The 14,511-nt window shown below is 35.3% G+C and overlaps 1 protein-coding gene across 3 annotated transcripts in view; it reads right to left on the minus strand.

Annotated features, from left to right (window-relative positions):
- Positions 1-14,511, minus strand: part of NAA16 (N-alpha-acetyltransferase 16, NatA auxiliary subunit) — a 64,070-nt gene that overhangs the window by 27,619 nt on the left and 21,940 nt on the right. For all 3 annotated transcript variants that reach the window (XR_005955094.1, XM_041467095.1, XM_041467096.1), the window contains 4 exons: positions 13,037-13,190; positions 11,396-11,515; positions 9,156-9,251; positions 5,522-5,628 (listed from right to left, as the gene is read on the minus strand). Coding sequence is in view for 2 of the 3 variants with exons in the window: in XM_041467095.1 (XP_041323029.1) it covers positions 5,522-5,628; positions 9,156-9,251; positions 11,396-11,515; positions 13,037-13,190 (477 nt within the window). In the remaining variant the exon portion in view is untranslated. The remainder of the gene's footprint in view (positions 1-5,521; positions 5,629-9,155; positions 9,252-11,395; positions 11,516-13,036; positions 13,191-14,511) is intronic.

Below are 14,511 nucleotides of genomic sequence, written 5' to 3' on the forward strand. Positions count from 1 at the left end.
TTTTTAGCACACCAGCAAAGTTGTCAATGAAGTCACTGACAATTGGTACCTTCTGCTTCTCCTTGATACACAACAGGAATCCACTCTTGTACATGTGAAAGAATAAACACATATATCATCCAAGACAGCACTACATGCACCAACTAGGCATCAGCTGAGCAACGCACTGAAGTTGTGTTGTATGCAGTCAACTACAGAATGTATGCAGGTGCCTTAACTGAGTCTCCTGATTTAAAAAGTGTCCTACCAGAGGTGCAAAAGTGTCCTAGAAGATGAAAAGATAAATATCACCGTATCCAATGTTTGTCTTGGTGCTAACAGATATGAAGATGGCAGTTGAGAAGGTAAAAGAAACTTAAGTACCTGCTTGGGACAGGTCTTCCTCCCAGGAAGATGAGGCACATGCTGTATCTACCAATTAAAGCCATAGATGCAATACATGAAGAATAAAGTTTAAACTGCAGATTTAGTGTCACCATGTCAACACCACCATGATGTTCTCTATCACAGAGTGCTTTGCCTTTACAGGTAACTGTTACCCCAGAATTCTTCCATTTTATGATAAAAATTATCCAAATAAAGTTAACATGGGGGACAAAAAGGTCTGAGAAACAAACATGGAATGAACTTAGAGAGTTTTGTAGAGCAGTAAGACATTCATAGGGTTCCCTCAAGATGTCTTAGATAACAGCCAGGACCAAGAATGTGTTTCAAGGGGAATGATATGAACAGGCAAAGGCTGGTATTTGAGAAGTTGACTAAACTCAAGATTAGGTAAGAAAAATTAATATCAAGCTCAGAACACAAGTTCTTTAACACTAGTAACCTGTAGAGGAAGCTCTCAGGTCTTGTCCAGATCAGCCATTTCCTTCCTCCAAACCTCACGGGCGAGCAGAATCTGGAGTAATGCTTTTTACCATTTGTGAACCCTGCCTTAATGCCAGACTCATTTACACTACTTCATTATAACCCAGGGTTTTCACATTTAAAAAGCCTCAGGCTGCCATATATTGAATCGAAGGAAAGCATAGCTAATTTCTTCACAATGTACAATGGTTACTTCAAGAATCATCTGAAACAAACTGGTAGTGATGAACACTATACTTCAAGCATTTTTTTAACACAAAGCCATGAAGACAGTGTTGCATCAAATGATTTCTCTAATATTTTGCAGATAAAAAGTGATCTATGAGTATCAGCAATGATGTACCACTGAAAATAGTCTATATGATACTATAAACTTCCTTTGAATGAGACACTGGAAAATAGTGTAAGACTGAGCCCAGCAGTCTCTATCACCCTCCAACTGACCTTGCCTTCAGCTGGAAAGACACAGAATCTGGCTCCGTACCAGTGCAGCAAGTTAGGAAGTGATTAGTACATGCCTTTGGTATCTACAAACAGGGAGCACAGTAACAATTATCACTTGAGAAATAACTTGAACTCTTTACATCCTAACTCCTTTTACTCCTTTTTCATGCACATAACCCATACAAAATCAACTGCCAATATTACAAAAAAAGTAAGCAGACATTGACTCAAATGGTCTTTGTCCAACTGTTCATCCTGCAATTCAATGCCCCTCTCCTTATTCCAATATTAAAAGTAATTTTATGCTACAGCATGGTATAGAACTGGACTCAGGATACTAAATAGCTGGCACGATTTTTTAAAGTATTTTTATATTTTCTGTATTTTATGTTATTTGCAGTATTTTTATAATGAAAAGTTCTATCCACAGCACAATACACTGATCAAGTTAACATGACAGTACAGTTTCTAGGCAAAAGGCAATTGTTAGCTTCTTTTCTTATGGCTTCTCACCCTTCAGCCTGAACTACTTATGTCTCCTCCAGTCTAGGTGGCTTGACAAAGAAGAAACAGTAAAAAATGAAACCAGTTCACACACTACTTTCTCGCAGTAGCTTAACAGCACAAAACCTGAAGAAATCACAACCTCATCTGAAGGATTAAACCATGTCTTGTATAACTCCCTTCTAAAACTATGGAGAAAAACATAAGTCAGATCACTGACTTGCAAGCAGTGATGTACCACAAGTCTGAAACTGGGTCTTGCTGCAAAAGCATACACAGTAATTTACAGCAAAGCCAGGTTAATACCATCTACACATGAGGTTCTGTAGTTCTTTTAAAGTCTGCTTTAACATAATCATTAGTGGGTTAGCAACTTCCTCCTAAGAGGCATCAGTATTGCTGGGAGTGATGAAATCCAGCACCGCTTGTCCCAGGTTTTACCACACCATCTCTGTCAACTTTCTCAAGCATCCAAGTTTCACAGTTACCAAATCTTGAAGTTTCCTTTTCAACCCAACTGGGCAGTCAGATATAAGCCTCTGTACATCACAAACTGAACACAAGGCCAACACATATAATTTTTTTCTGCTCCAGAATTACAGGAAAGGCATAGATTGCATAATGCAATATGAAGCATATTTTAACTAGAGACTTATTAAGGAATGATTTACTTCTAAACAAGTCTTTGAGTATACATAGAGCTTTGTTGCTTTTTGGCAGTCTTTCTTTATTGAAGGTATTTCAGATTCTCATGTCTGGTTGCTGAAACAAAGTTTCTTCCAGCGATAACCTTAAGATTACTTTTTTAATGAAACAAACAGCTTTACATTTCCTACTTACAGCACCCTTCTGAGACTTCATCCAAAGGATCCTAGACAGTTCTACTTGCACTGTGAAGGAAGATTAAAACCACCTTTCCTACTTAATCAAAGTAAGGGGCTCATTCTTTATGACGTGATGAAGAGCAAGTTGCAATCCACACCCTTAATTTACACCAGTATTTGCACCAGTATGTAAACAAATTCCAAACCAGTAGCTGAAAAAAATAACATGCCATGCACCCAGTTGGCACTGCAGTGATTTCAGTTTTATTTTTGGTAGGGCACTCATTAATTCTTTCCAGAAGCAGCTGGGAAAGCTTCCTCAATGTTAGTTTCATAGATATGAAGTGCTCATGTAATAGATACCTAGCACAGCCAAAAGGCCAAGTACCATCTTAGAGCAATTAGTTAATAAACATTTTCCTGAACACATCTAACAAATGTTTGCCTTCTATACAACCACTCTTTTCTCCCTGCTGTTCATGAATCACAGACCTACCTTGAGCTCCAGAAAGAAGGAACTTCCTAGGCTTAAATACCAACTCTTTCATCAAGTCTTCATACCTATGCCACTTCAAAATCCAACCACAGATGACTGCACCAAACTACACTTGCTTCCAAAGAAACACAGGGGTAACTTTCTTCCCAACTGGTAGAGAAATCAGAATTTTGCTAGGTATTTTCTGGAAGGCATAACAATACTGACTACAATCCTCTTTCAGTCAAACTACACAAGTAATTTATGTGAGAAGCTAGTACTAAGCACCAACTTAGACAAATTAGATAAAAAATAGAATAGTTTCCTGAAAGATGTAGCACACATTAGTTTGTCACAATTTTCTGCCCTCGGCCCCTGAATTTTAGTAATTCTAAAATTAACTGTGAGGGAATAAAATTAAAGTTTCTTTTAGTTTCAAAGATTCTTCTGTCACACTATAGGTATAGGTAAACCTAACCAAGTGAAATGTAAAAGACAGCCTGCTTTAGTAAGAAAATAATTTGAAATATGACAAAAATGCTTTGCAGAAGTTAGCAGTACAAATAAATCTCAAGCAAGTTTGGAAAAGGCAAAGCTCTTGATTTTAATTAGTTTTTAGCATTAAGCTGGCAGTTTTGAGCAGCACTGATTTGGTATAATGAAGATGACTACCAGAAAGGAAACTTTCTGTATAAGTTTGCCTCAAAATATGGTAGCCCTCTTTTTTAACCCATCATGTCAAATACTAATTAAGTGCTAAAAATCTTTTCAGATGTCAAATGAATTAACACGTATCTTTCAACATCAAGATTCTTCACACTTCAAATAGCAGAGGTTAGACTTCCCTAGCACTGACTGTGCTTCTATCTAGATACCCCATGTATCATGACGTAAAAAATTTCAATTCCATTTCGCTTACATTGATAAGTGTGCATTAGCAATAGGCACTGTAAAAAAGCCTGTACTACACAAGTATCTTGTTTTCAGCTGGGATAGAGTTAATTTGCTTCTTAGTAGCCAGTACAGTGCTGTCTTTGGAACTTAGCATGAGTACAATGCTGATAAGACACTGATGCTTCAGTTGTTGCTGAGGTGTGCTTGCACTGAGGTGAGGACTGCTCAGGTTCCCATGGTCTGTGAGGCACCAGGGGAACAAGAAGCCAAGAAGAAGCATGGCCAGGACATATGACCTGAAGTAGCCAAAAGGATATTCCACACTATACAGTGTCATGGCCAGTATATAAATGGGGGGAATTGGCTGTGAGCTGTCAATCACTGCTCAAGGATGGGCAGGGCACTGGTCAGCAAATGGAGAGCAGTTGTCCCACGCATGATTTGTTTCTCTTGAATTTTATTCTTCCCTCTCCCCTTTTCATTACAATTATTAGTATTATTATAGTTTATTTTGATTCAACATTGAAGTTAAGTCCTTATCTCAGTTCACAAGGTTTAGGTATTCTTGATTTTACTCCCCATCAGGTGGGGTAGAGTGAGCAAGCAGCTGCATGGTACTTAAGTTGCCAGTTGAGGTTAAACTGCAACAACACGATACCAGAATTTACTAAAATTATGACAACCACAGAAAAAGTAGACATTACAGAAGTGTACTGAAGATTTCATGTTACAACCCTAGCAAATAAACTCTTTGGAAGAAGAATAATTTTAGTCCAAATAAAGGAGTATTCAATTCTGGTTGAAAAACTGCATCACGTATTTAGGGTTTTTCCAGATAGAAACCCCCTCTTTTCACCTAGTCATGAATGGATTAGAATACCTATAATGTTTGTGGCAAAGATCTGAAGAGATATTTGAAGAGACTGATCTAAATTATTCTGTTCTCTACACATTCCATTAACATGCTTTAGTTCAAAAAGTTTTTTTTTTTGGTATACCTTACTGTCAAGTTTGGAAGGAAGAATTACATCTGAAACAACAGCTCTTTTGTAACACAATTACACCAAAACAGAGTTTAGAAGTACAAAAATTATACACTGAAGTTTCAGCGAAAGACTGAAAAAGGAAACAAGCCTTTGTGGAAAATACTAATGTATTCATGCAATTCAGAAATGTACATAGAACAATAGCCACCTATTATTTTAAAAGCAATACTTCTGGTGACATCATAAACCATAAGTTGAAAGAATTCTGCAACACTTGCACTCAAAGCACACAAAATTAATGATCATCTTTGCATTTTCAAGAACCTCAGTGCACTCTGCACAAATCTGACTTCAAGCATTTGGACATCAAGTGATCATTCACAGATGATAAAAATAGCACATTAGGGAAAAAATGTTCAAAAACTCTAATTGGTAGTTTACAGGGAAAGCTACAAAAACTCTTAGATAGTCTATTAACAATTCAATACAGAAGACTTCATTAAAACCAAATAAATACTAAATTTTACCTTTTCTGGATTGTAATATAAAGATTTCAAAGTGGTAAACAAGGGTGGACAGCCTTTACTGAAGTTAACCCTCAGGAACTTATCCGTTAGTTCTCTAAATTTTTCACCTAGGAACAAAAGTGTGTTTGGTTATATGTCAGTGATTGCAAGTGTTATATAAATATATGCACTAACTGCTGTGCAACTCTGGATAACAGAGGAACTGAGAAACTGCAATTGAGGGCTTTAGTTTTTCCTGTTATTAAATAAGACACAAATATGCTCCACTTTAAAAAAAAAAAAAAAAAAAAAACACCAAACCGAACAGGGTAAAATGCTTAAGTTGCTAGTGTTTAGGAGTCTGCTGACAGACATGGTAACAGTCCTCAAACCTGCAGTGTATTAGAAAGAGAAAATAAGAAGTGCTGACTACAGAGGATGTAGCAAAAGCTATTTAAACAAACACTGAAAACACCCTATAATATTAAGAATAACAATGGAAAACTTGCAAAAGCTCCATCATCACAGGTTTTTATGAGTAAATTAGACAAATATGTATTAGGAGTAGTGCAGATATAAAGTATCCTGATTTGAGGAAGAAGGATGGATGACATGAATCCTTTGCCACTCTTCTAGTCCTATTTTTATTAGTAGGACATGACTTGTGATAGGATTGTTTCTGGAATTAGAAACAAGACTTACTGTTTCAGAAACATAAGCTCCATATCAGAATCACCTATATCAAAATATACTCAAGAAAGCTAAAAATCTGATCCAATTATATTTTCAGTTAAAAATTACAGTGCTAGCCTTCTGATAAATGCTGTTAAAAAAAAAAAAAAGCAGTACTTTGAACAGAAGACAGGCAGCCAGAAAAACAGCTGGTTTTCTTTGTTTATTCCTATGATAAAAGTGATTGATTACGGCTGGAGGGAGTGGGTAGTTGTTGTTGTTTGGCTGTGCTTTTTTCTATTATTTTTATTGACTGTGTTTGCTTTGCATAGGGATGAACTTTTTCCACACTTCAGTGCCTCCTCTGTTGTGGACTTCCCTAACTTTCTCAACAAGGAAGTACCACACTTCATGTAATACTAAGATTCACCCACAAAACTGACAAAACTGTTGAAATAAACTTAACTTTAATAAGAACACATCAACAATTTTAATAACAGCTTTTTTTTAGATATTCAGAAAATGCAGACACTACTGCTTTGTATATAGCATTTTCATTTACTTCTATCAGTTCTCAATTGTCCTACACTTACTGTTATCAGCAGTGTTGCTAATAAATACTGAGACTAATGAAAGTAATTCATGTTCTCACCTTGCTGTACTAAACCAAACTGCTGTATATAGAAACTCCTACTACCTGTGGATGGGGATCCATAACTGGACTGTAAGCACATGCTTTATTACAGAAGGATTAATTAAAATGTGTTGTCTCACAGTACAGAAACTCCCCTATTTAAAGAAAAAATGCAACTCAGTTTCTCCTGTTGAACTCTTCTAATTTATTATCTTGCTGGAAGAACCATAATTTAGAATTTCAGAAAGCAAGATTCAAGTGTCCATTAGAAAACAACAGGTTTAAAACAAATTAAAAAAAAAAAAAAAAAAAAAAAAAGGCACACAGCTGGGTACCCACCTATGACAAGAAGCAGAGTTACAATTTAGTCTGAGGCACACACCTTACCACAAGAGCATAAACAAATCTAAAAATGTGTGCACACGCACTTGATCAGTGAAATTGATGGTAACAGCCTTCCTCCATAAAGGTGGTTTCCAGCTCAATCAAGGAGCTGATTTGTTTCAAATACAAGGTTAGGATTCACAGCAGAGTCTGGACAAGAACTTGTCCTTTTAGCATAAGCCTGGATTTTAGAGCATTTTAATTTTTAAAAGCAATTTAATTTTGAATCAAATAGTGACAGCTGTAACTGCTCAGTGACCACACTGGAACAGTAACTGCATTTAATCAGAAATTCTATCCTCTTGAAACATGCCAACATTTTTCTGCAAAGATGTTCCTTTGTACACCTTCACATTCTCACTATCAAATTCCAGCCAAAAGAAATTCTTGTCTCCTGTACTTGTAAATATAGCAAATAATTTAGTAAACAGACTAATCTCTACAGGATCAAAAACAGTCTTACACATTCATGCCTGACAGGCTTAATAAATAAGTTAGCAGAAACAAATTTTAATTTTGAAAAATTCTTATTTGTTATAAAATGCTACAGAAAGTAGCCAAGAGATTTTTCTCGACCAATCTAATAATGGATTTTGCTTTCATTTATCCTATTGTTCCAGCATGTGCAACTAATTCTTGTTACTACACATATTTCTACTTAAATGAACATAAGCTGTGAAACTACACTGTCAGGTGTAAGGCCACCTAGAGCAAAACACAGTGAAATGAAGTCAACAGCAAAACACTATTAATAAAGATAGAGGAAAGCATTTTGCAGGTTATTTCCTTATTTTCTGTGTTACATAACAATCTTATTATATATTAAAAAAAACCAAAACAAACAATTACCCAAAACCCTCCTTTTCAAAATTAGCTGAAAAGCCGTAAAATTTGCCCCTGTATCTACAAATAAACTGAAGTATGCAGGATGATAAAAGGCACAAGTGGCAACTTTTTATGAAGCAGTTGAAATCTTTTTATTTTACACAGGAAATGTGTATGCACATTCAGACACATGAGCAACAGCAGGGGAGTGGACTAGATGCTCTGGAACATTAAAAGGTAGCAAAAAATGTGGCGCTCAGCAAATGAGCTAAACTAACCTTAAAAAGTTAAAAGCATGAGGAGGTATGTTGGGAATTTGCAACTGATCTCAAATTTATTGATATTTGATATCTAGCTTATGTACTTTCCCAAAGTCTTCTACTGTAATTTCAGCAGCTAGACAGCTACACACTAATTATACATTTTTATGGTATTTACCATTTCATTTAATTTCCTTCCTTCCATTTTAGAAGAGCCCAGCTTTCTATTTTAACAAGGATGCACACATTTTCCTTCCAAAACTGAGGATATTTGTGCACCATACTTCAAAACAAAAAATTTTGAAAGCGTAAAGTCACAAAGAACTTAGCTATAAAATGAAATAATTTGGGCTACGTAACACTGCAGATATTTTTCTTCCTTATCACATTAGCAGCACAAAGGTAGTTTTTGTTGTCAAATTAAGTTCTAATTGCTCTACAAGAAAGTAGGCGTACATTTTAATAGTAGAAGTATTCCTATTAAAGATACAGGAGGGAGTATGCATACATATATACACTCACACATTGAATTCAAGTGTACTATACCCTACATTTTTACTCATGATTCTTGACTTGAATGAAGCAGAAAAATTATGTACAGAAATTCCTACAATCTACATATTATTCTGTACTGTAGTTGTATCATCACAAATATTACATAGCTCATATCATATTTGAGTGTATGAAACTTTTCTATCAAGTCCTAAAACATAAAAGAATTATGTCTAACCCAAGAGAAATGCATACATTTGATTTGTCTACATTGTTCAAGTAGTATTAAATGCACAAGTAGGTATTAAATACACATTAAACAGCCTGATGAAAACTGCAGAAAAAATAGGGGAAAAAACTATTATAGAACAGATATGCAACTTGTTACCTGAAACAAAGTTTAAAGGTAATCTTCTAGGTGAAACTGCTCTGGGATGTCTTTTACTAACTTCTTCATAAATCTGAAGCCTCTCTTCTAAAGTGCCTATTATTAGCAAATACAATAGATATAAGTAAGAGACATAAAAACCTATTCTTCTAAATGTCTTTAAATTTTGAGAATTTAAGTGTCGAGAATTAATTGAGCTCAACTCCTTATGTGGATTTGGAACAATTTAAACATTTCATGTTACTTTTTCCAGTTAATCATAAACAAAAACTGTACTGAGAACACACTGTATATACAATACACAACTACCAGCATTAGCCACTCTAAGGATAAACTGTAAACAGGAGCATTACTTTGCACATTCAATCACACAGAGCTTGAGTTTGGTTTCTTTCAGTTGCATGATCGTTCAGACCCATTCAGACATTGTATTACATTCATAGCTTCAATTAACCCTTTTTCACTATGCATTCATTTCAGACACACTCAAAGCATTCAGAGAAACATGCTGCATTTCTAAACCATAAGTATACAGAGAGCACACTATACAAGTACACCTGTATTATAGGTCCTCTGGTGACAGCACAACCAGGGTACAATACTACCAAGTAAGTACTGAGCACCAAAACTCTTTATACCTTAATGTTTAACAAAAATTAAGCTACTTGAAGATTTTCTGCCCACTCCTCCCCTTTCCCCCATAATACGCTTTGGAGCTCCAATGTGGTTAGAACTTAAATAACACTAATCTTTTGCTTTAAAATGCCATTTTTTAATGTAAATAAAATCGATTTTGCTTAAATATTCATCAAATAATTTAAAACTGAATGTACAGATCAAGGCTACAATACACATGTATTAAATGTATCTGTTTTCCTTTCATAAGAAAAACAGTTTATCTTGTCACTGAGCTCAGATGTTGGGGAAGGGGGGGGAATCTATTACCCAGTGTCTCCAACAGATGTAGAGTTATAAAAGTAATAATAAAATATTGTTTGGTCTGGAACTAAAGCATATAAAAGCCCTAATTGAAGTCACAAGTTGGAGCTCCAGAACTTACCATGGGGGAGGAAATAGTCCTAAGACCACCTAAAAAATAAAGTAGCATTATTAGTTTTATAGAATTAGTATAGTTTTAGTCTACACAGGATTTTAATATGTCAAAAACTACGGGACTGGTTCTTTGTTAAAAACTACATGCATTCATCAACATATTTGTTGTATCAGAGAGAATAACTGAGTTCCTGGGTAGCTCAGTTTCTGAGACAGTAACTGTGTGATTCAACTCTATGGATTCACTGGGAAAACCACTCAAAGAGGAACACTACACTCTGAATATATGTAGCAAATTAAATAAATTTCATTACCCAATCACTAGCTGTATTCTCAGACCTCATGAGACCTAATGGTAAAACTTTCTAGAAGAAAGTTGGTTGAGAAATGTAATGCAGCTATAACATCTACAAATAATATAACTGTGAGCTTATGATTTATGATGTCATCAGAATAATTCCAATAAATTTTCAGTAATTAGTGAAAAAATAAATGCAAAGAAACCATTCCTGTATAAATATAAACACTCTGGAAAGTTATCCCTGCAAAACACTTAATATAGCATAAATAGTTGCAATATTGTAGTTTTGAAAAATGATCTATTTTTTCTGGAAAAACACAATAGTAGAAATGTGAGCCGGCACTGAAGCAACAAAGGCTTTAACACATTTATCACCTTTACCTTCTAAAGTGCCAACTTAAAAAAATAGGAAAAAAGGCATTTTTTTCAGATGGTCTATCTTAAAAGGCCATCTTAAATAGATATTTGGGTACTTCCTACGTGCCCCTAGAAGGAGGCAATACAAACCTAAACACGTTTTAAAATTCTAATTACATAAAATTGTGGCACATGATAGCAGTCTGATAATCAACTACTAGACAGGAATTATTAGCCATGTGGTTTCCAAGTTCACGTGTGGAAAGGGCATGTTCCTCATATAAGCATCTTAGTAAATGCCACCCTTAGTAAATGCCACGATAAATACTTGGTATTGGTATTTTCATATTTCAGCATACAAGTTTTTCAGTGAACATTTTAAAAATGAACTAACATACTACGTAATAGTCAATATCAGAAGGAACATCGTTTTCTGCCAAGTAGAACTTTCTAATCTAAAGCAGTACCATATCAAACAGTGTATCCTGTATCATACATATTTTCACTGTATCTGTGTAGCTTAACTTACTGGGTTGTAGGGCCTTTTCCAAGCCTTCATAATAATACCAGTTTTCTGCATTACGCTCAATTAACTCTTTGTATACTTCACCAGCTTCTTTCAGTCTTCCTAACTTCAGTAACATCTCTCCTAGAAACAACACAGTACAGAACTATGAATTACATCAGAAAACACATGTGAGTAAAGATATAATAAAGATATCTAATACAAAAACATAGATTCTAGATATATAAAATATACATCCTAGATATATAAAATTGTTCTTAAGCATACACAGATTATTAAAAAGAGGTCCTATTTTCCCAAAGGCACATGCTGTGTGTTATGAATCCTACTTGAAGCTACCACATACAGAGCTCAGAACACCCATCAGCTGTGAAAATAAAGACTATCTGAATGTCTGTATCTGAGTATTTAAAATAGCTATTGGCAATGTCAAATAAAAGCAACTCCCCCTTCCAGGACTTCATCATACAACTAGACCAGTTTTTATCAAGCTGTTTACTTAAGCACATTTTTCTCATCAACTAATCAGTTTTGTTAAATCACACTGGTTTGCTGCTAAGTAAATCGTTCTACCAGGTCTAGCTTGAAGGGAATTAATTTTCTTCACAGCAGCTCATGCCAGGCTGTGTTTTGGGATTTGTGACTAAATGTAGATAAATACACCAACATTTCCACCACTGCTAAGCAGTACTTGTAGACCATTAAGGCTTTGTCATTTTATTCCCACTCTGCCACTCAGCAACTAGACCAGGGTGGACAATAACGCAGGAGTGGACACAACCTGGCCAGCTGATCCAAGCTGGCCAAAGAGGTATTTTGTGCTATTTAGTTTCATACTAAGCAATAAAAATTAAGGAGGAGTGTTGGGGTAGGTAGCCGCTGCCGGGAGACTAGCTGAGCATCAGTCTGTGGGAAGTGTACAGAGAGCGTAAATTGACGAGCTGGGTTTGATTTTCCTTCCTTCCCCTTTCCATCACTCAAGCTATCTTCATCTCAATGCAATAGTTCTCTTCCTTTTGCTCTTCCTATTCTCTCCTGATTTGACGAGTGAGGCTGGGTGAAGTGAGTGGGCAGCTGTACAAGCAAGGAGTAGCTGAAGAACACATGCCATTACTCACACATATTCAGAACTCAGTATTAGCACTTCAAATCCACAAAACAACTGAGAGTTATTTTTAACCAAAAAGGTGAACTTCAGTATTCACTTCAATAAGTAAGTGCATTAGGAAGCTTGAAAAGGAAACAAGAACTTGATACTTCCAGCATAAAACAAGAAAAATTTGTTTGTACTTCGAACAAGTATTCTTTATGAAATTCTTTTTCGTAAGATTAAACCTGGATTGTAATAGTTCCGATTTATGGAAAGCTACTGTAGTGTACCAACATAATCTCTGAGATTTCTTCTATTCCCATGTCAAACCCAGAGAGACTACCTGCATCCACTACCAACTTTGGCAGGAAAAGTTATTTACTTGTGCACAAAATTGTAAATCTGTTAGTACCAGTTTTTCTATAGTAATTGTTACAAATAAATTGAAGACTTTACATGCTGTATTTTCTTCCTTTCACTGCTTTATCGTATCTGAAAGCTATTAGCAAAAATTTCTAACAAAACTGGGTAAGGGAAGAATACTTATGACTTACCTTTGATTTCTTCTACTATTAATTTATCACATATTTGCTTTTCATATGTCTCTATATGTTCCAAAGACTCCTGAAAAAGATCTGCCTCTCTCATCACTTGATTCTGATACAAAATCAGTTCACTATATTCATAATCTATTTTATTAGGAGGAACCTGGGGGGAAGAAAACAATGTATCAGTTAACATTTACCTGTACCTCAAATGCATGCTGTATTACAGAATACAAGAATTAAGCTAGGGAACATAATCAGGTCTGTTTATACACACCACCTGGACATTCAAAATGTACAACTTCCAATACTCACAATCAAATCAGATTCATTTAAGGATATCCATTGTAGTTAACATTTTAGAAGAAATCCTTTAGTTCTCCTTTTTCTATCACTGTGGCAAGCTAATTAAAAACTGAATTGTAAGAGTAAAAAGCAAAGATCTTCATACATTTTCTTTCTGAAGGACTTATGCACTGCACCACAATTTTGACATAAGTTCTACAGCAGATGGCTGGGGTCTAACAGCATCGTTTTCAGTATACCAGAGTTCTGGATCAAACTATTTCCAAGAGGAATGACCCATCCATAGCTTGACAACTGGAATTTTTCAGATAGAAAACTTACACCATTTCTTTCTAACCAAGTGTTCTCTACTAAACTTCAATCCCCCAGAAAATACAGCGCACAAGCATACAGAATTTTTCAAGCAACAGATAATTATTTTTAGGTCTGCCTGCAGTTGCAAACCTAGGACTTTCTAGAGGCTACAGTACAAGTAGTGGCTCATCCACCTTGCAGTGCTACAACAGCCAAGGAAGCAGGGCGACATTGAAAATTATTCCTTTCAGAGATAACTGCCTAAAGCGGATTTGGGCAATGAAAAGTCTTGCCAGAGTTATAGTAATTCTTTTCATACTAAATGCTCTTCTCTAATATACAAAACACTTCTCCAACTGCAAGAAAGTTAGAGAGCAAACGCAATCTCCAGAAAAAGCCCAGCAGATCAATAAAATCGTATTAAATGTACTGTTCCAACAAATCTGATTTTTTACAAAATAAAAGATGAAAAGCAGTTGAATTTCATAAATGTTAATGATATCTTTTCCTGTGACACTACATACTTTGTTTCTTCCCGAGCAATCAACACTTCAAAGTCACATCGGTCACTAAACAGTTTACTATAATTTTCTGTTCCCTAAAAAAGGCTTTGCCTTGGTCTTTAAAGACACAAATTATTTAGTAAGAAAAAAAGAACAGAAACAACCAAAACATTATACTGGCTGAAAGGAACTTTCTTATTAAGAATACTGTCCTAAACCATGACTTCCAGCCCTTTCTGAAGCACAAACTGATTCCATAGGATTTAGCATTTGTGACTACATTCTCTTTAGATTTTGAGAGCCAACTTTTACAGTATTGCTGGGCATTTTTAGAAATGTTTCCTTTTATATATAAGTGGTCTGAAAAACAGTATAACTAAA

The sequence above is a fragment of the Pyrgilauda ruficollis genome, unplaced genomic scaffold (genome assembly GCF_017590135.1).
Source record: "Pyrgilauda ruficollis isolate IOZ18807 unplaced genomic scaffold, ASM1759013v1 scaffold20, whole genome shotgun sequence".
NCBI lineage: Eukaryota > Metazoa > Chordata > Aves > Passeriformes > Passeridae > Pyrgilauda > Pyrgilauda ruficollis.